Source organism: Procambarus clarkii, chromosome 84 (assembly GCF_040958095.1).
Source record: "Procambarus clarkii isolate CNS0578487 chromosome 84, FALCON_Pclarkii_2.0, whole genome shotgun sequence".
Lineage (NCBI taxonomy): Eukaryota > Metazoa > Arthropoda > Malacostraca > Decapoda > Cambaridae > Procambarus > Procambarus clarkii.
The window spans coordinates 21,088,316-21,113,315 of record NC_091233.1 but is presented as its reverse complement, the minus strand read 5'-3'; the positions used below and the strand labels follow the sequence as shown (position 1 = coordinate 21,113,315).

General features: G+C 45.2%; 2 protein-coding genes across 5 annotated transcripts in view; one reads left to right on the top strand and one right to left on the bottom strand.

Moving 5' to 3' along the window:
• LOC123774910 (allatostatin-A receptor) overlaps positions 1-25,000 on the top strand; it is a 395,408-nt gene that overhangs the window by 253,560 nt on the left and 116,848 nt on the right. Inside the window, exon 1 of one of the 4 annotated variants that reach the window (XM_069316608.1) lies at positions 16,500-16,654. The exons of the other annotated variants lie outside the window; for them this stretch is intronic. The gene's annotated coding sequence lies outside the window, so the exon portion shown is untranslated. Of the gene's footprint in view, positions 1-16,499; positions 16,655-25,000 lie in introns of those variants that run through there. 4 annotated transcript variants of the gene reach the window in all.
• LOC138358609 (golgin subfamily A member 6-like protein 7) lies at positions 23,209-24,082 on the bottom strand. Its single transcript, XM_069316678.1, has 2 exons — positions 24,017-24,082; positions 23,209-23,697 (listed from the first exon to the last, which is right to left on the bottom strand). Exons 1-2 carry the CDS (start codon positions 24,080-24,082, stop codon positions 23,209-23,211), a joined length of 555 nt encoding a protein of 184 aa, XP_069172779.1.

Genomic DNA, 25,000 nt, shown 5'->3' with positions numbered 1-25,000 from the left:
CATGTGGCACTGTATCAAAAGCTTTGCTAAAGTCAAGGTATACAACATCGCAATCCTTACCACTATCAACTGCCTCAACAATGCTAGAATAAAAAGATAACAAATTTGTTAAACATGAACGGCCATTTATAAAACCATGTTGCGACTCAATTATTAATTTATGTTTTTCAAGATGAAGACGAATTTTATTTGCTATTATAGATTCGAGTAACTTTCCCACAATAGACGTTAGGCTAATTGGTCGATAGTTAGACGCAAGTGATCTATCTCCTTTCTTAAAAACTGGTATCACATTAGCAACTTTCCAAAACTCTGGCACTCTGCCTGACTCTATTGATTTATTAAATATGGTTGACAGTGGGTCACAAAGCTCCTCTTTGCATTCTTTAAGCACCCTGGCAAACACTTCATCCGGCCCTGGGGATTTGTTTGGTTTGAGTTTTACTATTTGTTTAAGAACATCCTCCCTGGTAACTGCTAAACTCGTCAACCTGTCCTCGTCCCCACCCACATAGACTTGTTCGGCTGAAGGCATATTGTTAAGTTCCTCTTTAGTAAATACAGATACAAAATATTTATTAAAAATACTACTCATCTCTTCATCACTATCTGTTATTTGACCTGTCTCAGTTTTTAATGGACCTATCCTTTCCCTAGTCTTAGTACGATATAACTGAAAAAACCCTTTAGGATTTGTCTTTGCTTGCCCTGCTATGCGAACTTCATAGTTTCTTTTTGCTTTCCTTATCTCTTTTTTAACATTTCTAACCAGTTGTACGAATTCCTGTTCTAAAGTGACCTCCCCATTTTTAATCCTTTTGTACCAAGCTCTCTTTTTACCTATAAGGTTCTTCAAATTCTTTGTTATCCACTTTGGGTCATTAGTATTCGATCTATTCAATTTGTATGGTATACTACGTTCCTGTGCTTTGTTTAGAATATTCTTAAATAAGTTATATATTGAATCCACATCGAAATCCCCATTTAAGTCACCTATCGCTGGGTTCATGTCTCGCTCCAAGACCGGCCCACACCCCATACCCAAGACTTTCCAATCAATTTGACCCAAAAAATTTCTTAGGCTATTAAAATCAGCTTTTCGAAAATCTGGCACTTTAACAGAATTTTCTCCTACTGGTCTATTCCATTCTATGCTAAATCTGATTTCTTTGTGATCACTGCTCCCTAGCTCACTCCCTATTTCGATGTCATTAATTTGCGTTTCCCTGTTAGTTAACACTAAATCTAAAATATTATTTTCCCGTGTTGGTTCCTTAATGTGTTGCGTAAGAAAGCAATCGTCAATTAATTCTAGAAAATCTTCTGCTTCACTATTCCCTGTTTTGTTCAACCAGTTTATTCCGCTAAAATTAAAGTCACCCATGACATAAATACTGTTAGATCTAGATGCTCTAGATATTTCATCCCATAGATGCTTTGCTTCCATTCTGTCTAAATTTGGTGGCCTATATATTACTCCTATTATAATATTATTAGCTTTTTCGTTTAATTCAATCCAAATAGTTTCTGTGTGTGGCTCTGTTTTGATTCCCTCTTTGAGACTACATTTCAAATTGTCCCTAACATATATGGCTACTCCACCTCCTCGTCTAATATATCTATCTGTGTGAAATAGTTTAAATCCATATATTTGATATTCAGCTAATAGTTCTCTATTTTCTACATTCATCCACGTTTCGGTAAGTGCAATAATATCTATTTTTTCTGTGCAGACAAGAGCATTTAATTCGTTAATTTTATTTCTTAGACTTCTACTGTTAGTGTAATATACCCTAAGTGAATTGTTATTTTGCGGACCTTCTCTTTCCCTGATCGTTTTGCCAATTCCTTTCTCCCACAAACACATACTTTTATTACCTCCTTCCTCCAAATCAATTCCCATACCTCTATCTACTAACAGTTTAAACCCAAACAAACACCTCTAACCACTTCTTCTAACGAGTTCGCAACAGCAACAACCCCAGCTCTCGATAGATGCACCCCATCACGAGCATACATTTCATTTCTTCCATAGAAGTGTTCCCAGTTGTCTATGAAAGATATTGCATTTGATTTGCAATATCTTTCCAGCCGGCAATTGACACCAAGTGCCCTCGATATCCATTCATTTCCCACTCCCTTTCTTGGAAGAATGCCACATATGATCGGGATTCCTCCCTTGCTCCTAACTAACTCTATGGCTGTTTTATACCTCTGAATCAGTTCCTCACTCCTAACTCGACCAACATCATTTCCTCCCACGCTAATGCAAATAATGGGATTGTTCCCATTACCAGCCATAATATCATTCATGTTGTTTATAATATCACCAATGCCAGCTCCGGGATAGCAAACCCTTAACCTGTTCCCCCTATCTCTAGCACAAAACGTTCTATCCAAATACCTTATCTGGGAATCTCCCACAACTAATGTTTGCTTAGGTACTTCCTTTACTTTCTGAGGGGCCTGCGCTTCCTTTCTCTTCGTTGCTTTTCCTTTTGCGCGATCCACAGTCTCTCCACAGCACTCGTCCTCCAAAACGTCAAATGAATTAGAAGTTGCTATGGCGTTTGAAGGCGGCTTTATCAAAGTCTTCTTAAGGCCCCTGTCTTTCACAACTCTCCAAGACGAGGTCCCTTTACTGCTGGTCTCCTCCTTCGTTACTTCTCGTTGTTTTTTGAGCTGACGCACCTCCTCCCGCAGAGAGTCCAACTCTGTCCTCAGGGCTCCCACTAGAGTCACCAGGTCCTTAACTACAACTTCCATATTGCTATGATAATATTACAACACTCAGGAGCTCCGGTAACACAACCTCTCACTGTGACTTCACCTGACCGACTGATTGTTGTTGTTAAAGTTCCAAGTAGCACGGGCTATGGTGAGCCCGTAGCATGTGCTTGGATCGTTCCATCAGTTCACCACTATTTTATTCTCAAAACAATTCCTGCGCTCCATACAAATATTCCTGTAGTTTCATAAGAACATAAGAACATAAGAACAAAGGTAACTGCAGAAGGCCTATTGGCCCATACGAGGCAGCTCCTATTCTATAACCACCCAATCCCACTCATATACTTGTCCAACCCGTGCTTGAAACAATCGAGGGACCCCACCTCCACAATGTTACGCGGCAATTGGTTCCACAAATCAACAACCCTGTTACTGAACCAGTATTTACCCAAGTCTTTCCTAAATCTAAACTTATCCAATTTATATCCATTGTTCCGTGTTCTGTCCTGTGTTGATACTTTTAATACCCTATTAATATCCCCCCGGTTATGTCCATTCATCCACTTGTAAACCTCTATCATGTCACCCCTAACTCTTCGCCTTTCCAGTGAATGCAACTTAAGCTTTGTTAATCTTTCTTCATATGAAAGATTTCTAATTTGGGGAATTAACTTAGTCATCCTACGCTGGACACGTTCAAGTGAATTTATATCCATTCTATAATATGGCGACCAAAACTGAACTGCATAATCTAAATGGGGCCTAACTAGAGCAAGATATAGCTTGAGAACCACACCAGGTGTCTTGTTACTAACGCTGCGATTAATAAATCCAAGTGTCCGATTTGCCTTATTACGAACATTTATGCATTGATCCTTTTGTTTTAAATTCTTACTAATCATAACTCCCAGATCCCTTTCGCAATCCGACTTCGCAATCACAACACCATCTAGCTCGTATCTTGTAACTCTATCATCATTACAGAAAGTAAAGGAAGTACCTAAGCAAACATTAGTTGTGGGAGATTCCCAGATAAGGTATTTGGATAGAACGTTTTGTGCTAGAGATAGGGGGAACAGGTTAAGGGTTTGCTATCCCGGAGCTGGCATTGGTGATATTATAAACAACATGAATGATATTATGGCTGGTAATGGGAACAATCCCATTATTTGCATTAGCGTGGGAGGAAATGATGTTGGTCGAGTCAGGAGTGAGGAACTGATTCAGAGGTATAAAACAGCCATAGAGTTAGTTAGGAGCAAGGGAGGAATCCCGATCACATGTGGCATTCTTCCAAGAAAGGGAGTGGGAAATGAATGGATATCGAGGGCACTTGGTGTCAATTGCCGGCTGGAAAGATATTGCAAATCAAATGCAATATCTTTCATAGACAACTGGGAACACTTCTATGGAAGAAATGAAATGTATGCTCGTGATGGGGTGCATCTATCGAGAGCTGGGGTTGTTGCTGTTGCGAACTCGCTAGAAGAAGTGGTTAGAGGTGTTTGTTTGGGTTTAAACTGTTAGTAGATAGAGGTATGGGAATTGATTTGGAGGAAGGAGGTAATAAAAGTATGTGTTTGTGGGAGAAAGGAATTGGCAAAACGATCAGGGAAAGAGAAGGTCCGCAAAATAACAATTCACTTAGGGTATATTACACTAACAGTAGAAGTCTAAGAAATAAAATTAACGAATTAAATGCTCTTGTCTGCACAGAAAAAATAGATATTATTGCACTTACCGAAACGTGGATGAATGTAGAAAATAGAGAACTATTAGCTGAATATCAAATATATGGATTTAAACTATTTCACACAGATAGATATATTAGACGAGGAGGTGGAGTAGCCATATATGTTAGGGACAATTTGAAATGTAGTCTCAAAGAGGGAATCAAAACAGAGCCACACACAGAAACTATTTGGATTGAATTAAACGAAAAAGCTAATAATATTATAATAGGAGTAATATATAGGCCACCAAATTTAGACAGAATGGAAGCAAAGCATCTATGGGATGAAATATCTAGAGCATCTAGATCTAACAGTATTTATGTCATGGGTGACTTTAATTTTAGCGGAATAAACTGGTTGAACAAAACAGGGAATAGTGAAGCAGAAGATTTTCTAGAATTAATTGACGATTGCTTTCTTACGCAACACATTAAGGAACCAACACGGGAAAATAATATTTTAGATTTAGTGTTAACTAACAGGGAAACGCAAATTAATGACATCGAAATAGGGAGTGAGCTAGGGAGCAGTGATCACAAAGAAATCAGATTTAGCATAGAATGGAATAGACCAGTAGGAGAAAATTCTGTTAAAGTGCCAGATTTTCGAAAAGCTGATTTTAATAGCCTAAGAAATTTTTTGGGTCAAATTGATTGGAAAGGCTTGGGTATGGGGTGTGGGCCGGTCTTGGAGCGAGACATGAACCCAGCGATAGGTGACTTAAATGGGGATTTCGATGTGGATTCAATATATAACTTATTTAAGAATATTCTAAACAAAGCACAGGAACGTAGTATACCATACAAATTGAATAGATCGTATACTAATGACCCAAAGTGGATAACAAAGAATTTGAAGAACCTTATAGGTAAAAAGAGAGCTTGGTACAAAAGGATTAAAAATGGGGAGGTCACTTTAGAACAGGAATTCGTACAACTGGTTAGAAATGTTAAAAAAGAGATAAGGAAAGCAAAAAGAAACTATGAAGTTCGCATAGCAGGGCAAGCAAAGACAAATCCTAAAGGGTTTTTTCAGTTATATCGTACTAAGACTAGGGAAAGGATAGGTCCATTAAAAACTGAGACAGGTCAAATAACAGATAGTGATGAAGAGATGAGTAGTATTTTTAATAAATATTTTGTATCTGTATTTACTAAAGAGGAACTTAACAATATGCCTTCAGCCGAACAAGTCTATGTGGGTGGGGACGAGGACAGGTTGACGAGTTTAGCAGTTACCAGGGAGGATGTTCTTAAACAAATAGTAAAACTCAAACCAAACAAATCCCCAGGGCCGGATGAAGTGTTTGCTAGGGTGCTTAAAGAATGCAAAGAGGAGCTTTGTGACCCACTGTCAACCATATTTAATAAATCAATAGAGTCAGGCAGAGTGCCAGAGTTTTGGAAAGTTGCTAATGTGATACCAGTTTTTAAGAAAGGAGATAGATCACTTGCGTCTAACTATCGACCAATTAGCCTAACGTCTATTGTGGGAAAGTTACTCGAATCTATAATAGCAAATAAAATTCGTCTTCATCTTGAAAAACATAAATTAATAATTGAGTCGCAACATGGTTTTATAAATGGCCGTTCATGTTTAACAAATTTGTTATCTTTTTATTCTAGCATTGTTGAGGCAGTTGATAGTGGTAAGGATTGCGATGTTGTATACCTTGACTTTAGCAAAGCTTTTGATACAGTGCCACATGAAAGACTGATTAAAAAAATAGAGTCTCATGGTATTGGGGGTGCTATATTAAGCTGGATTAGGGCATGGCTATACCAAAGGAAACAGAGAGTTAGTATAAATGGAATCAAGTCAGAGTGGGAAAATGTTGTAAGTGGAGTGCCTCAAGGCTCTGTCCTGGGACCTCTGTTGTTTATAATATATATAAATGATTTAGATTCAGGTTTGAGTAGCAACATTTGCAAATTTGCCGATGATACGAAAATCGGTAGGGAAATTAATTCGGAGGAGGACTCACTATCACTTCAAGTTGATCTAGATAGGGTTTTGAAATGGTCAAAGGATTGGCAGATGCAGTTTAATGCTGATAAATGTAAAGTTCTGAGGTTAGGTAATGATGATAGAGTTACAAGATACGAGCTAGATGGTGTTGTGATTGCGAAGTCGGATTGCGAAAGGGATCTGGGAGTTATGATTAGTAAGAATTTAAAACAAAAGGATCAATGCATAAATGTTCGTAATAAGGCAAATCGGACACTTGGATTTATTAATCGCAGCGTTAGTAACAAGACACCTGGTGTGGTTCTCAAGCTATATCTTGCTCTAGTTAGGCCCCATTTAGATTATGCAGTTCAGTTTTGGTCGCCATATTATAGAATGGATATAAATTCACTTGAACGTGTCCAGCGTAGGATGACTAAGTTAATTCCCCAAATTAGAAATCTTTCATATGAAGAAAGATTAACAAAGCTTAAGTTGCATTCACTGGAAAGGCGAAGAGTTAGGGGTGACATGATAGAAGTTTACAAGTGGGTGAATGGACATAACCGGGGGGATATTAATAGGGTATTAAAAGTATCAACACGGGACAGAACACGAAACAATGGATATAAATTGGATAAGTTTAGATTTAGGAAAGACTTGGGTAAATACTGGTTCAGTAACAGGGTTGTTGATTTGTGGAACCAATTGCCGCGTAACATTGTGGAGGTGGGGTCCCTCGATTGTTTCAAGCACGGGTTGGACAAGTATATGAGTGGGATTGGGTGGTTATAGAATAGGAGCTGCCTCGTATGGGCCAATAGGCCTTCTGCAGTTACCTTTGTTCTTATGTTCTTATTACCTAACCTCAGAACTTTACATTTATCAGCATTAAACTGCATCTGCCAATCCTTTGACCATTTCAAAACCCTATCTAGATCAACTTGAAGTGATAGTGAGTCCTCCTCCGAATTAATTTCCCTACCGATTTTCGTATCATCGGCAAATTTGCAAATGTTGCTACTCAAACCTGAATCTAAATCATTTATATATATTATAAACAACAGAGGTCCCAGGACAGAGCCTTGAGGCACTCCACTTACAACATTTTCCCACTCTGACTTGATTCCATTTATACTAACTCTCTATTTCCTTTGGTATAGCCATGCCCTAATCCAGCTTAATATAGCACCCCCAATACCATGAGACTCTATTTTTTTAATCAGTCTTTCATGTGGCACTGTATCAAAAGCTTTGCTAAAGTCAAGGTATACAACATCGCAATCCTTACCACTATCAACTGCCTCAACAATGCTAGAATAAAAAGATAACAAATTTGTTAAACATGAACGGCCATTTATAAAACCATGTTGCGACTCAATTATTAATTTATGTTTTTCAAGATGAAGACGAATTTTATTTGCTATTATAGATTCGAGTAACTTTCCCACAATAGACGTTAGGCTAATTGGTCGATAGTTAGACGCAAGTGATCTATCTCCTTTCTTAAAAACTGGTATCACATTAGCAACTTTCCAAAACTCTGGCACTCTGCCTGACTCTATTGATTTATTAAATATGGTTGACAGTGGGTCACAAAGCTCCTCTTTGCATTCTTTAAGCACCCTGGCAAACACTTCATCCGGCCCTGGGGATTTGTTTGGTTTGAGTTTTACTATTTGTTTAAGAACATCCTCCCTGGTAACTGCTAAACTCGTCAACCTGTCCTCGTCCCCACCCACATAGACTTGTTCGGCTGAAGGCATATTGTTAAGTTCCTCTTTAGTAAATACAGATACAAAATATTTATTAAAAATACTACTCATCTCTTCATCACTATCTGTTATTATTGTTTCATCAATGATTTGTTCTCAAAATGTCATGTTTGCAATACTCTTAATACTATCTACTATATACTTTATCCATTTACAAACATTTACAAACAATACTATCTACTAATTCTCTATCTATTTACAAACATTTGGCTTGGACATGTATATGAGTGGGATTGGGTGGTTATAGATAGGAGCTGCCTCGTATGGGCCAATAGGAGCTGCCTCGTATGGACCAATAGGAGCTGCCTCGTATGGGCCAATAGCAGCTGCCTCGTATGGACCAATAGGAGCTGCCTCGTATGGGCCAATAGCAGCTGCCTCGTATGGACCAATAGGAGCTGCCTCGTATGGGCCAATAGCAGCTGCCTCGTATGGACCAATAGGAGCTGCCTCGTATGGGCCAATAGCAGCTGCCTCGTATGGACCAATAGGAGCTGCCTCGTATGGGCCAATAGGAGCTGCCTCGTATGGACCAATAGGAGCTGCCTCGTATGGACCAATAGGAGCTGCCTCGTATGGGCCAATAGGCCTTCTGCAGTTACCTTTGTTCTTATGTTCTTAAACGTGACAATGGCTATCCAGTTGTCTATATATTTTAGCCTTTCCAGTTTAATCATTTCGAGATCATTTAATCTTGACTCGAAACTCACATTCATTTAAAAAATTTGGAATCAAATGTCGAAATTTTAGATATTTTCATCATTGTAGACAGACTACATCTACGCTTGGCTCTGGGTCTCGTAGATCGATCTACCGATCTTCTACAGGATCTACCCGGGTGTACCCATTTACTGTTAAGGGAACAGGGGCATCAGGTGAATGAAAATATGTGTTTAACATTTCAGTCCCACTTATGGATCGAGCCCGAATTCTCCGATTGTTGAGTCGAAAACGTAGACCACTGTACTAAAGGACCAGTGAGATATTATATATATATATATATATATATATATATATATATATATATATATATATATATATATATATATATATATATATATATATATATATATGTCGTACCTAGTAGCCAGAACGCACTTCTCAGCCTACTATGCAATGGCCCGATTTGCCTAATAAGCCAAGTTTTCCTGAATTAATATATTTTCTCTAATCTTTTTCTTATGAAATGATAAAGCTACTCATTTAATTATGTATGAGGACAATTTTTTTTAATTGGAGTTAAAATTAACGTAGATATATGACCGAACCTAACCAACCCTACCTAACCTAACCTAACCTATCTCTATAGGTTAGGATAGGGTTAGGTAGCCGAAAAAGTTAGGTTAGGTCAGGTTAGGTAGGTTAGGTAGTCGAAAAACAATTAATTCATGAAAACTTGGCTTATTAGGCAAATCGGGCCTTGCATAGTAGGCTGAGAAGTGCGTTCTGGCTACTAGGTACGACATATATATATATATATATATATATATATATATATATATATATATATATATATATATATATATATATATATATATTAAGGACGAATATAGAAAAATATAAAGAACCTTTTTGCATGAAAATCTGACACAGAATAAGGAAATAATATTTCTTGATGTTTTCATTTAATAAGGAGGATGTGCTTGTTGGTTTAAGAAGTTGATAGCAATTTGGAGTGAATGAAGACAGTGCTAAGCGCCTATCTGGTTGTCTTAGAGCAGGCTTTTGTCTTGCGTGTTAAACCGAGTTAACGAGGCAATTGGTAGTTCACACAAATTAGTAGCAGTAAGAGGTAATAGCGTCAAGATTATTGACTTTTTACTTAACAGTGGAAAGTCTCCTTTGACCTAATATAAATTGATGGTTAATTGATCAGAATCATTGTTAATTGAGTGTAAGTGAACCTGATTGACTGATTGACTGACTGATTGATTAACTGTGACTGTCACAAATGTTGGGGAACGTTTAGCTTACCAAGTTTCCACTGTAGTTTGACTCCTAATTACTCTCTCACTCAAGCTCTTTCTCAAGTATTGTATTTTCTTCCCAACCCAATAACGGGCTCTGAGGCCCAGCGGGTAGGTGTTACAGATGTTGATGGTGTTGTTACAGATGTTAGGTATGATGTTGTAGATGTTGGTTGTGATAGATAATTCAGAGGGCTGGGAGCCCCCTGGGGGCTTCTATCAAGCTAGATAGAGACGTGAGAGGCTCTCTCTCACTCTCTCTCCCTATTCGAGACGGGTCGATAAGGGCAGGGGTGTCTACCCTCTCTCTCTCTCTCTCTCCTCTCCTTCTCTCTCTCTCTCTCTCTCTCTCTCTCTCTCTCTCTCTCTCTCTCTCTCTCTCTCTCTCTCTCTCTCTCTCTCTCTCTCTCTCTCTCTCTCTCTCTCTCCTCTCCTTCTCTCTCTCTCTCCTCTCCTTCTCTCTCTCTCTCCTCTCCTTCTTTCTCTCTCTCTCTCTCTCTCTCTCTCTCCTCTCTCTCTCTCTCTCTCTCTCTCTCTCTCTCTCTCTCTCTCTCTCTCTCTCTCTCTCTCTCTCTCTCTCTCTCTCTCTCTCTCTCTCTCTCTCTCTCTCTCTGTCTCTCTCTCTCCTCTCCTTCTCTCTCTCTCTCTCTCTCTCTCTCTCTCTCTCTCTCTCTCTCTCTCTCTCTCTCTCTCTCTCTCTCTCTCTCTCTCTCTCTCTCTCTCTCTCTCTCAAGGTAGGTAATGTCAGGGTTGACGTAGAGCACCTTCCGGTCAGTATTACAAAGATTACATTCATTTCCTTCAGTTTCTGGGAGACTTGAGAGCTGTCAGTCTTATCAAGACTTCATATAGGCTTTTCCGTCTTCCAAAAGTAATATTGACGTAAATTAATTATATACACATATATATATATATTTTTTGGCTTGAACGTACCTCCTGACCTCTGGTCTCTTGATATGGTGATTTTTAAATTTTTTTATTCATTGTAATCTGTGTCATTGTAACCTGTGTCTCTGTAATCTGTCTCTCTGTAATCTGTCTCTGTTATCTGTCTGTAATCTGTCTCTGTTATCTGTCTCTGTTATCTGTCTGTAATCTGTCTCTGTTATCTATCTGTTATCTATCTGTTATCTGTCTCTGTAATCTGTCTGTAATCCATGGACAGGAGAGAGAGAGAGAGAGAGAGAGAGAGAGAGAGAGAGAGAGAGAGAGAGAGAGAGAGAGAGAGAGAGAGAGAGCCGGTTGGACTTCCTTTCATCTGGTGCTTCTGCTCACCCGGCAGTCAAATAGGTACCTACGTTTTAGCGAGCTGTTGTGGCTGGCAACCGGTTGATAAATAGATAGATAAATGGATAGATAGATAAATAGATAGTTAAATAGATAGATAGATCCGAAAATCTGTATTGTATCTATTTGTCGATCAGACTTTCGAATCCCATTGAACGGAACTTAACCTGAATATTGATTGGTTCCGGCTTTTAACAACAGTAACTTTTTGTACTTACAAAACAGTGTCTATGTTGCTTTTATGCGTCCCCCCAAGCACTTGGGGTGGACGGTAGAGCGACGGTCTCGCTTCATGCAGGTCGGCGTTCAATCCCCCGACCGTCCACAAGTGGTTGGGGCACCATTCCTTTCCCCTCGTCCCATCCCAAATCCTGACCCCTTCCCAGTGCTATATAGTCGTAATGGCTTGGTGCTTTCCCCTGTTTCATTCCCTCCCCTTGACACTGTCGCCATCTGTTGGCATAAAATTAAACTAATTTTTAATACAACTGATTGAATACAACAATATTGTACTGATGTATAGTGACACTGTATGACACGGTTGTATAGTGAGTCTCACTGTGTATGGCAGTGGTGTATAGTGAGTGGCACTGTGTATAGTGAGTGGCACTGTGTATAGTGAGTGGCACTGTGTATAGTGAGTGGCACTGTGTATAGTGAGTGGCACTGTGTATAGTGAGTGGCACTGTGTATAGTGAGTGGCACTGTGTATAGTGAGTGGCACTGTGTATAGTGAGTAGCACTGTGTATAGTGAGTGGCACTGTGTATAGTGAGTGGCACTGTGTATAGTGAGTGGCACTGTGTATAGTGAGTGGCACTGTGTATAGTGAGTAGCACTGTGTATAGTGAGTGGCACTGTGTATAGTGAGTGGCACTGTGTATAGTGAGTGGCACTGTGTATAGTGAGTGGCACTGTGTATAGTGAGTGGCACTGTGTATAGTGAGTGGCACTGTGTATAGTAAGTGGCACTCACTATACACCAGTGTACAGAACACTCCAGTAGGGCCACACTGTATGAGGTGATAGCGTAGGTATCGTATCACGGTGATAGCGTAGGTGTGGCTCACAGGTATCGTATCTTGCTGTGCAATCTCCGGTATCCGGCTCTCATTAACCGGTTAGCCGGATGAGTGAGCTTAGGAGATGATTAGGTTCAAGCCTCCTCCAAGATTACCTACCCGACTGAACCCCCCCCCCCCTTACAGGATCCAGATTCACGAAGCTGTTACGCAAGCACTTACGAACCTAGGGCCAGATTCACGAAGCAGTTACGCAAGCACTTACGAACCTTGGGCTAGATTCACGAAGCAGTTACGCAAGCACTTACGAACCTAGGGCCAGATTCACGAAGCAGTTACGCAAGCACTTACGAACCTTGGGCTAGATTCACGAAGCAGTTACGCAAGCACTTACGAACCTAGGGCCAGATTCACGAAGCAGTTACGCAAGCACTTAACATCATGAGCATATGAGAAAGTGGTACACACACACACACACACACACACACACACACACACACACACACACACACACACACACACACACACACACACACACACACACACACACAGTAACAAGGATAAGGCAGGACAAAGAAGGCTGGGCAGACTGCATATTTCTTGACTGCCAAAAGGCCTTTCATACAGTACCGCACATGAGACTGCTTTACAAACTTGAGAGGCAGGCAGGAGTAAGCGGAAAGGCCCTAGTATGGGTGAAGAACTACCTAACAGGAAGGAGCCAGAGGGTAATGGTAAGGGGCGAGAAGTCGGACTGGCGAACAGTAACAAGTGGAGTACCTCAAGGATCGGTGCTGGGACCAATCCTCTTTCTAATTTACGTAAATGATATGTTTACAGGAGTGGAATCATACATGTCAATGTTTGCGGATGACGCAAAATTAATGAGAAGAGTTGTGACAGACGAGGATTGTAGGATCCTCCAAGAGGACTTAAACAGGTTACAGAGATGGTCAGGGAAATGGCTACTGGAGTTTAACACCAGTAAATGTAAAGTTATGGAAATGGGATCAGGTGACAGGAGACCAAAGGGACAGTACACAATGAAGGGGAACAGCCTACCTGTAACGATTCGAGAAAGAGACCTGGGAGTGGATGTGACACCTAATCTAACTCCTGAGGCACATATAAATAGGATAACGACAGCAGCGTACTCTACACTGGCGAAAATTAGAACTTCATTCAGAAACCTAAATGAGGAGGCTTTTAGGGCGCTTTACACTGCCTACGTGAGACCCGTCTTAGAGTATGCCGCGCCATCATGGAGCCCCCACCTGAAGAAACACATAAAGAAACTGGAGAAGGTTCAGAGGTTTGCGACGAGGCTTGTCCCAGAGTTACGAGGGATGGGATATGAAGAGCGGCTGAAGGAACTGAACCTTACGACACTAGAGAAAAGAAGGGAGAGAGGAGATATGATAGGGACATATAAAATACTCAGGGGAATTGACAAAGTGGAAATAGATGAAATGTTCACACGTAATAATAACAGAACGAGGGGACATGGGTGGAAACTGGAAACTCAGATGAGTCACAGAGATGTTAGGAAGTTTTCTTTTAGCGTGAGAGTAGTAGAAAAATGGAATGCACTTCAGGGAACAGGTTGTGGAAGCAAATACTATCCATACTTTTAAAACTAGGTATGATAGGGAAATGGGACAGGAGTCATTGCTGTAAACAACCGATAGCTGGAAAGGCGGGATCCAAGACTCAATGCTCGATCCTGCAAGCACAAATAGGTGAGTACACACACACACACACACACACACACACACACACACACACACACACACACACACACACACACACACACACACACACACACACACACACCAGTCCTCTGACATTGGGTATTCTGGACACATTCTCTTTCATATCCAATGTATCACAGGCATGGCTGGGGGGATACATGGATACATATCCCTGTATCACAGGCATGGCTGGGGGGATACATGGATACATATCCCTGTATCACAGGCATGGCTGGGGGGATACATGGATACATATCCCTGTATCACAGGCGTGGCTGGGGGGATACATGGATACATATCCCTGTATCACAGGCGTGGCTGGGGGGATACATGGATACATATCCCTGTATCACAGGCGTGGCTGGGGGATACATGGATACATATCCCTGTATCACAGGCGTGGCTGGGGGATACATGGATACATATCCCTGTATCACAGGCGTGGCTGGGGGGATACATGGATACATATCCCTGTATCACAGGCGTGGCTGGGGGGATACATGGATACATATCCCTGTATCACAGCCCCTGGACTGCAGTTGGGCACAGTTTATTTCACCTTTTGCCTCTGCTCACCTTGTAGTTAGATACTTCACCATAGAGCACAACATAGAGTCCCATTATAGAGCCCCAACATAGAGCCCCACCATAGAGCCCCATTATAGAGCCCCACCATAGAGCCCCATTATAGAGCCCCACCATAGAGCCCCAACATAGAGCCCCAACATAGAGCCCCATTATAGAGCCCCACCATAGAGCCCCATTATAGAGCCCCACCATAGAGCCCCAACATAGAGCCCCAACATAGAGCCCCATTATAGAGCCCCACCATAGAGCCCCACCATAGAGCCCCATCATAGAGCCCCATTATAGAGCCCCATCATAGAGCCCCACCATAGAGCCCCATTATAGAGCCCCACTATAGAGCCCCATTATAGAGCCCCACCATAGAGCCCCAACATAGAGCCCCATTATAGAGCCCCACCATAGAGCCCCATTATAGAGCCCCACCATAGAGCCCCAACATAGAGCCCCAACATAGAGCCCCATTATAGAGCCCCAACATAGAGCCCCAACATAGAGCCCCATTATAGAGCCCCACCATAGAGCCCCAACATAGAGCCCCATTATAGAGCTCCACCATAGAGCCCCACCATAGAGCCCCATTATAGAGCCCCATCATAGAGCCCTATAAGCAATGAACGTGATACACAGAACACAGAAGAGGCAAAAACCTAACTAATGAAGGAGAAGGAATATTGACAGAAGAGCCCATTAGGGTAAGGTTTTTTTTGGAGGGTGTAAATAGGGGGGCGGTAGTTTTAGAATAGGGGGGGAGGAGAGTGTGTCTCTGTCTCTCTCTCTCTCTCTCTGTCGCTGTCTCTGTCTCTGTCTCTCTCTCTCTGTCTGTCTCTCTGTCTCTCTCTCTCTGTCTCTCTCTCTCTCTCTCTCTCTCCCTCCCTCTCTCCCTCTCCCTCTCCCTCTCCCTCTCCCTCTCCCTCTCTCTCTCTCTCCCTCTCCCTCTCCCTCTCCCTCTCCCTCTCTCTCTCCCTCTCCCTCTCTCCCTCCCTCCCTCACACATCTTTAAAGCAGGCAGTATTACGTGCGTCAACTACAAACCAGGAAACTCGCCCGGAAACAAAACTTGATTCCCGCCCCTCAAAACTCTCCTGCAATATTTCTGTGTTGCAACCTGTTATTTTGCTCCTCCTTGTAGGCATTGCAAGCACAGGATAGCACAGCCAGATAGCACAGAGGGCCAGATAGCACAGAGGGCCAGATGGGACAGAGGGCCAGATGGGACAGAGGGCCAGATGGGACAGGGAAACAGGTACTCTAACACCCTCATTACGTGACGTGATAGTCAAGAACCTGTCAACAAGAACAGCAAATTGTTTCATAAACTAACGCTCTAAAGTATACTAAATTTACATTAAGAATTTCATAAAATAAATAAACACCTTCGAAACTTAAATAAAAAAAAAAAATTCTGATAACTCCTCGTTAAGCGGCTGTGCCAAACCGACAATTACGGTCAAAATGTCAATTATACCAAACGACACAAACTCCCCCTTACGTATGTTTATATAAGTTGACGATATAGGGTTAAATATAGATGATTGATGAATTGCCTTTCTATAGACTGTATAGAAAATGATTTAGCAGTCGAAGAAAATGAGATGTGGCAATGTTGTTGGGATGGCGGGTTAAGCCACGAGGTATTCCAGTATGTGAGGAACGGCCGTCAGGAGCGGACGTGCTAGTTCAGAGCTCTGTGGAGCATTTAGTAAGTTATCATGGAGACTGTGCGTAAGACTCTGGTCTCCAGAGGAGGAGGAAGACTGTTTACTCGAAAGAAATCCTTTTTTCCTGCAGTGTTTCGAAGGAGGATATTCTAAGAGCCGCAGATGCATTAGTTGATTAATGGGAGAGTTACAGAAAGGTAAGAGAACTATATTTAACTTTGTACATATATTTTACATACATTTCGTATATTAAAAGCTATTTGTTGTCTAATTCAAATATTGCGTTTTTGTCTAATACTAAAAATCCCCATCTTGCTGGGAGGGTTGTTATATAGATATACTATATGATATGATATAATATATGATATACTATATGATATAGGCAGTTCTGAAGGGTTAAATGACCAGACTTTCAATAGTGAGACATCGTGGCCCAGATCCTGTTCACGGGGATTCCAACCGGTGTGCTCACGATTGGGAGAGTCGACACCTGTACACACCTACCACAGGTATACTCACCTAGTTATGTTTGCGGGGGTTGAGTTCTGGCTCTTTGGTCCCGCCTCAGAGGTGTTCATCACTCACTATGCTGAGTGGCACTCAAGGTGCCTATCTCTTGCCCTTCAAGTTCCCCACAACATTAAACTCAAGCAGAGTAACCGTAGAGGTGTGAACAAGGCGATTGGGCAATTACATTGACACCTGGCACTCGATATACCAACATTCGATGGGTATATCGAATGTTGGTATATCCACTGGTATAACCATTTCACATTTAACGTTGGTTAGGTTATAAGACGCTAAGGGTTAAGTTTGTTAAATAGGGGGGACTGTCGTCCACCATCCCCCTATTAAAATAGGGGGGGGGGATGTTAAACTATTAGTTCAACTAGAACTGATGTATCTTGGGGATGTAAATGGAGTAAATGATTTACGAAATGCGAATGTAATTAGAATTAGACAAAAAGGCGTTCATTTACGGTCTTGAGTAATTTAGTTTAGGAATGTCTTTGGTATTTACAATATATTCGGGGCATTTTCGGTCTTTTTGTTCCTCTGAGTCCTGGCGCTGTCTTGGCATCTCTGGCATCCTGTTGGGTGGCCCTGCTGGCCTGCCTCAGCCTGCCCTGCTGGCCTGCCTCAGCCTGCCCTCCTGTCCTGCCTCAACCTGCCCTCCTGTCCTGCCTCAGCCTGCCCTCCTGTCCTGCCTCAGCCTGCCCTGCTGGCCTGCCTCAGCCTGCCCTGCTGGCCTGCCTCAGCCTGCCCTGCTGGCCTGCCTCAGCCTGCCCTGCTGGCCTGCCTCAGCCTGCCCTGCTGGCCTGCCTCAGCCTGCTCTGCTGGCCTGCCTCAACCTGCCCTCCTGTCCTGCCTCAGCCTGCCCTCCTGTCCTGCCTCAGCCTGTCCTCCTGTCCTGCCTCAGCCTGTTCTCCTGTCCTGCCTCAGCCTGCCCTGCTGGCCTGCCTCAGCCTGCCCTGCTGGCCTGCCTCAGACTGCCCTGCTGGCCTGCCTCAGCCTGCCCTGCTGGCCTGCCTCAGCCTGCCCTGCTGGCCTGCCTCAGCCTGCCCTGCTGGCCTGCCTCAGCCTGCCCTGCTGGCCTGCCTCAGCCTGCCCTGCTGGCCTGCCTCAGCCTGCCCTGCTGGCCTGCCTCAGCCTGCCCTGCTGGCCTGCCTCAGCCTGCCCTGCTGGCCTGCCTCAGCCTGCCCTGCTGTCCTGCCTCAGCCTGCCCTCCTGTCTTGCCTCAGCCTGTCGTCCTGTCCTGCCTCAGCCTGCCCTCCTGTCCTGCCTCAGCCTGCCCTCCTGTCCTGCCTCAACCTGCCCTCCTGTCCTGCCTCAGCCTGCCCTCCTGTCCTGCCTCAACCTGCCCTCCTGTCCTGCCTCAACCTGCCCTCCTGTCCTGCCTCAGCCTGTCGTCCTGTCCTGCCTCAGCCTGTCGTCCTGTCCTGCCTCAGCCTGCCCTGCTGTCCTGCCTCAGCCTGTTCTCCTGGCCTGCCTCAGCCTGCCCTCCTGTCCTGCCTCAACCTGCCCTCCTGTCCTGCCTCAGCCTGTCGTCCTGTCCTGCCTCAGCCTGTCGTCCTGGCCTGCCTCAGCCTGCCCTCCTGTCCTGCCTCAACCTGCCCTCCTGTCCTGCCTCAGCCTGTCGTCCTGTCCTGCCTCAGTCTGCCCTCCTGTCCTGCCTCACTCAGCATCACCGACAGCATTGTCTGCCTCCCTCAGCATCACCGACAGCATAGTCTGCCTCCCTCAGCATCACCGTCAGCATAGTCTGCCTCACTCAGCATCACCGACAGCATAGTCTGCCTCACTCAGCATCACCGTCAGCATAGTCTGCCTCACTCAGCATCACCGTCAGCATAGTCTGCCTCACTCAGCATCACCGTCAGCATAGTCTGCCTCACTTAGCATCACCGTCAGCATAGTCTGCCTCACTCAGCATCACCGACAGCATAGTCTGCCTCACTCAGCATCACCGACAGCATAGTCTGCCTCACTCAGCATCACCGTCAGCATAGTCTGCCTCACTCAGCATCACCGTCAGCATAGTCTGCCTCCCTCAGCATCACCGTCAGCATAGTCTGCCTCACTCAGCATCACCGACAGCATAGTCTGCCTCACTCAGCATAACCGTCAGCATAGTCTGCCTCACTCAGCATCACCGACAGCATAGTCTGCCTCACTCAGCATCACCGACAGCATAGTCAGCATCGCCGACAGCATAGTCTGCCTCACTCAGCATCACCGTCAGCATAGTCTGCCTCACTCAGCATCACCGACAGCATAGTCTGCCTCACTCAGCATAGTCTGCCTCACTCAGCATCACCGTCAGCATAGTCTGCCTCACTCAGCATCACCGTCAGCATAGTCTGCCTCACTCAGCATCACCGTCAGCATAGTCTGCCTCACTCAGCATCACCGTCAGCATAGTCTGCCTCACTCAGCATCACCGTCAGCATAGTCTGCCTCACTCAGCATAGTCTGCCTCAGCATCACCGACAGCATAGTCTGCCTCACTCAGCATCACCGTCGGCATAGTCTGCCTCACTCAGCATCACCGACATCATAGTCTGCCTCCCTCAGCATACTCTGCCTCCCTCAGCATCACCGACAGCATAGTCTGCCTCAGCATCGAGCAGCATGGCCCAGTCAGTGACTGGCGAGAGGCCTAATTAGTGAGAGTATGGCCTTTATCAGCTGTAATTACAGAACAAAATTTTTGGGAAAAAAATATGCGCCCAATTTCATTCTTTTGTGGTATGAGAGGAAGTTATTGTCGGACGTCAGAAGTCGGGTCCGGGGTCGAGTGAAGGTCTGTGGTAGTGTGATGACGGGTGTGTGGTGGGTGTAGGGTGGTGGTGACGGGGGTGTGGTGGGTGTAGGGTGGTGGTGACGGGTGTGTGGTGGGTGTAGGGTGGTGGTGACGGGTGTGTGGTGGGTGTAGGGTGGTGGTGACGGGTGTGTGGTGGGTGTAGGGTGGTGGTGACGGGTGTGGTGGGTGTAGGGTGGTGGTGACGGGTGTGTGGTGGGTGTAGGGTGGTGGTGACGGGTGTGTGGTGGGTGTAGGGTGGTGGTGACGGGTGTGTGGTGGGTGTTGGGTGGTGGTGACGGGTGTGTGGTGGGTGTAGGGTGGTGGTGACGGGTGTGTGGTGGGTGTAGGGTAGTGGTGACGGGTGTGGTGGGTGTAGGGTGGTGGTGACGGGTGTGTGGTGGGTGTAGGGTGGTGGTGACGGGTGTGTGGTGGGTGTAGGGTGGTGGTGACGGGTGTGTGGTGGGTGTTGGGTGGTGGTGACGGGTGTGTGGTGGGTGTAGGGTGGTGGTGACGGGTGTGTGGTGGGTGTAGGGTGGTGGTGACGGGTGTGTGGTGGGTGTAGGGTGGTGGTGACGGGTGTGTGGTGGGTGTTGGGTGGTGGTGACGGGTGTGTGGTGGGTGTAGGGTGGTGGTGACGGGTGTGTGGTGGGTGTAGGGTGGTGGTGACGGGTGTGGTGGGTGTAGGGTGGTGGTGACGGGTGTGTGGTGGGTGTAGGGTGGTGGTGACGGGTGTGTGGTGGGTGTAGGGTGGTGGTGACGGGTGTGTGGTGGGTGTAGGGTGGTGGTGACGGGTGTGTGGTGGGTGTAGGGTGGTGGTGACGGGTGTGTGGTGGGTGTAGGGTGGTGGTGACGGGTGTGTGGTGGGTGTAGGGTGGTGGTGACGGGTGTGTGGTGGGTGTAGGGTGGTGGTGACGGGTGTGTGGTGGGTGTAGGGTGGTGGTGACGGGTGTGTGGTGGGTGTAGGGTGGTGGTGACGGGTGTGTGGTGGGTGTAGGGTGGTGGTGACGGGTGTGTGGTGGGTGTAGGGTGGTGGTGACGGGTGTGTGGTGGGTGTAGGGTGGTGGTGACGGGTGTGTGGTGGGTGTAGGGTGGTGGTGACGGGTGTGTGGTGGGTGTAGGGTGGTGGTGACGGGTGTGTGGTGGGTGTAGGGTGGTGGTGACGGGTGTGTGGTGGGTGTAGGGTGGTGGTGACGGGTGTGTGGTGGGTGTAGGGTGGTGGTGACGGGTGTGTGGTGGGTGTTGGGTGGTGGTGACGGGTGTGTGGTGGGTGTAGGGTGGTGGTGACGGGTGTGTGGTGGGTGTAGGGTGGTGGTGACGGGTGTGTGGTGGGTGTAGGGTGGTGGTGACGGGTGTGTGGTGGGTGTAGGGTGGTGGTGACGGGTGTGTGGTGGGTGTAGGGTGGTGGTGACGGGTGTGTGGTGGGTGTTGGGTGGTGGTGACGGGTGTGTGGTGGGTGTAGGGTGGTGGTGACGGGTGTGTGGTGGGTGTAGGGTGGTGGTGACGGGTGTGTGGTGGGTGTAGGGTGGTGGTGACGGGTGTGTGGTGGGTGTAGGGTGGTGGTGACGGGTGTGTGGTGGGTGTAGGGTGGTGGTGACGGGTGTGTGGTGGGTGTAGGGTGGTGGTGACGGGTGTGTGGTGGGTGTAGGGTGGTGGTGACGGGTGTGGTGGGTGTAGGGTGGTGGTGACGGGTGTGGTGGGTGTTGGGTGGAGGTGACGGGTGTGTGGTGGGTGTAGACTGCTAGGTACAGGTGTGTGGTGGGTGTAGATCGCTAGGTACAGGTGTGTGGTGGGTGTAGACTGGTAGGAACAGGTGTGTGGTGGGTGTAGACTGCTAGGAACAGATGTGTGGTGGGTGTAGACTGCTAGGAACAGGTGTGTGGTGGGTGTAGACTGCTAGGAACAGGTGTGTGGTGGGTGTAGACTGTTAGGAACAGGTGTGTGGTGGGTGTAGACTGCTAGGAACAGGTGTGTGGTGGGTGTAGACTACTAGGAACAGGTGTGTGGTGGTTGTAGACTGCCAGGAACGGGTGTGAGGTGGGTGTAGACTGGTAGGAACAGGTGTGTGGTGGGTGTAGACTGCTAGGAACAGATGTGTGGTGGGTGTAGACTGGTAGGAACAGGTGTGTGGTGGGTGTAGACTGTTAGGAACAGGTGTGTGGTGGGTGTAGACTACTAGGAACGGGTGTGAGGTGGGTGTAGACTGTTAGGAACAGGTGTGTGGTGGGTGTAGACTGCTAGGAACAGGTGTGTGGTGGTTGTAGACTGCCAGGAACGGGTGTGAGGTGGGTGTAGACTGCTAGGAACAGGTGTGGTGGGTGTAGACTGCCAGGAACAGGTGTGTGGTGGTTGTAGACTGCCAGGAACGGGTGTGAGGTGGGTGTAGACTGCTAGGAACAGGTGTGTGGTGGGTGTAGACTGCCAGGAACAGGTGTGTGGTGGGTGTCGACTGCCAGGAACAGGTGTGTGGTGGGTGGATTTCCTGGAGGGAGTCACTTTCCGCTGTGTTGTTTACGCAGCATCCACTTCCGAAACCTTTACATCTTCCCTCGATCACGAGGACTTTGTTTACATTTGTTTATGAGCTCCTATGTATTGCAAGGTTGTTTATAACAGTTATAACAACCCGCCAAAGACACGACGAAACTACGACGTTGGTACAACGTTCGAGCAAGTTTTTAACACCTAAAGAGTTATAACAACCAATATAGCAACGTTCTAATAACGTCATAAAAACGTTATATCCAGATGTAACACCGTTCTAATAACGTCATAAAAACGTTATATCCAGATGTAACAACGTTCTAATAACGTCATAAAAACGTTTTATCCAGATGTAACAACGTTCTAATAACGTCATATCCCGATGTAACAACGTTCTAATAACGTCATAAAAACGTTTTATCCAGATGTAACAACGTTCTAATAACGTCATAAAAACGTTTTATCCAGATGTAACAACGTTCTAATAACGTCATAAAAACGTTCGATTCCCGCACGAGGCAGAAACAAATGGGCAAAGTTTCTTTCACCCTGAATGTTACCTAGCAGTAAACAGGTACCTGGGAGTTAGTCAGCTGTCACGGGCTGCTTCCTGGGGGTGGAGGCCTGGTCGAGGACCGGGCCGCGGGGACACTAAAGCCCCGAAATCATCTCAAGATAACCTCAAGAAGATCCATACAGCTTCTTCAGATTCCTGTGTTTATATTTTTCTAACCAAACGGCAGCAAATTAGTTCTTCAAATACACAAAAAACATGTAATTAGGGTGTAATTAATCTTTCTTATCAGTGGTCGTGATAAGTGTTGAAATTTTAGCGGAAGTTATGTAATTATTCTAGTCAGTTTTGGCAGCTATTGGTATACTTTATAATGTATATGTGGAAATATGTGTATGATTGTTCATACATTGAACATTATACATTGTATGATGTATTAGTTAATTATTGTTCTATATTATGGATGTAATGTGAACAGCTGTTTCTTGAGTTTGAACAGCTGTTTCTTGAGTTTGAACAGCTGTTTGAGCTTGAACAGGTTTCTTGAGCTTGAACAGCTGTTTCTTGAGTTTGAACAGCTGTTTCTTGAGTTTGAACAGCTGTTTCTTGAGTTTGAACAGCTGTTTCTTGAGTTTGAACAGCTGTTTCTTGAGTTTGAACAGCTGTTTCTTGAGCTTGAACAGCTGTTTCTTGAGCTTGAACAGCTGTTTCTTGAGTTTGAACAGCTGTTTCTTGAGTTGGAACAGCTGTTTCTTGAGTTTGAACAGCTGTTTCTTGAGTTTGAACAGCGGTTTCTTGAGCTTGAACAGCTGTTTCTTGAGCTTGAACAGCTGTTTCTTGAGCTTGAACAGCTGTTTCTTGAGCTTGAACAGCTGTTTCTTGAGCTTGAACAGCTGTTTCTTGAGCTTGAACAGCTGTTTCTTGAGCTTGAACAGCTGTTTCTAGAACTGGAACAGCTGTTTCTAGAGCTGGAACAGCTGTTTCTTGAGTGTAAACAGCTGTTCTTGAACTTTTCCCACGAACAGCACAGACAAGCTATAAACGTAGGAAATCCACACACACACACCACACACACACACCACACACACACACACACACACACACACACACACACACACACACACACACACACACACACACACACCACACACACACACACACCACACACACACACACTCGTCACACTCAATTTACTCACTAGCTAAGCTCAATACACTTCAAAACGAGTTAATCTCATACCTCCCACCAACATACACTCACTTGAGGGCCTTTACCACCAACACACTCTAGTATACTAAAAAGTTCAAACACTCGCTTTTTCTCCATCTTCCAGCCTTACGACACACTTTAACGATACACAACACACTGCTAGATCAGTGTTCATCACATCCACTCTCCCGTAAGGCACTCACGCTACATAAGAACATAAGAACAAAGGTAACTGCAGAAGGCCTATTGGCCCATACGAGGCAGCTCCTATTGGCCCATACGAGGCAGCTCCTATTGGCCCATACGAGACAGCTCCTATTGGTCCATACGAGGCAGCTCCTATTGGTCCATACGAGGCAGCTCCTATTGGTCCATACGAGGCAGCTCCTATTGGTCCATACGAGGCAGCTGCTATTGGCCCATACGAGGCTGCTCCTATTGGCCCATACGAGACAGCTCCTATTGGTCCATACGAGGCAGCTGCTATTGGTCCATACGAGGCAGCTCCTATTGGCCCATACGAGGCAGCTGCTATTGGCCCATACGAGGCAGCTCCTATTGGTCCATACGAGGCAGCTCCTATTGGTCCATACGAGGCAGCTGCTATTGGCCCATACGAGGCAGCTCCTATTGGTCCATACGAGGCAGCTCCTATTGGTCCATACGAGGCAGCTCCTATTGGTCCATACGAGGCAGCTGCTATTGGTCCATACGAGGCAGCTGCTATTGGCCCATACGAGGCAGCTCCTATTGGTCCATACGAGACAGCTCCTATTGGCCCATACGAGGCAGCTCCTATTGGCCCATACGAGGCAGCTCCTATTGGCCCATACGAGGCAGCTCCTATTGGTCCATACGAGGCAGCTCCTATCTATAACCACCCAATCCCACTTGTTCAATCTTCTTTAGAAGCAGCAATTCCCTTGTTTTCAAACTTACTGTTTTTTTCTAAGTCATTTCTCATTACAAAGTTATTCAATATGTATTCATTGTTTTATATTAATGACCTTCAGTTGCTTGATTATTGTGTTCAGA

Bases quoted from the DNA above. Each gene is read 5' to 3' on its own strand.
- LOC138358609 (XM_069316678.1), bottom strand. From the start codon at position 24,082: ATGGAGAAAAAGCGAGTGTTTGAACTTTTTAGTATACTAGAGTGTGTT. The intron at 23,698-24,016 runs GTGAGTGTATGT...TTCCAGTTCTAG, and splicing joins TTGGTGGTAAAGGCCCTCAA to AAACAGCTGTTCAAGCTCAA.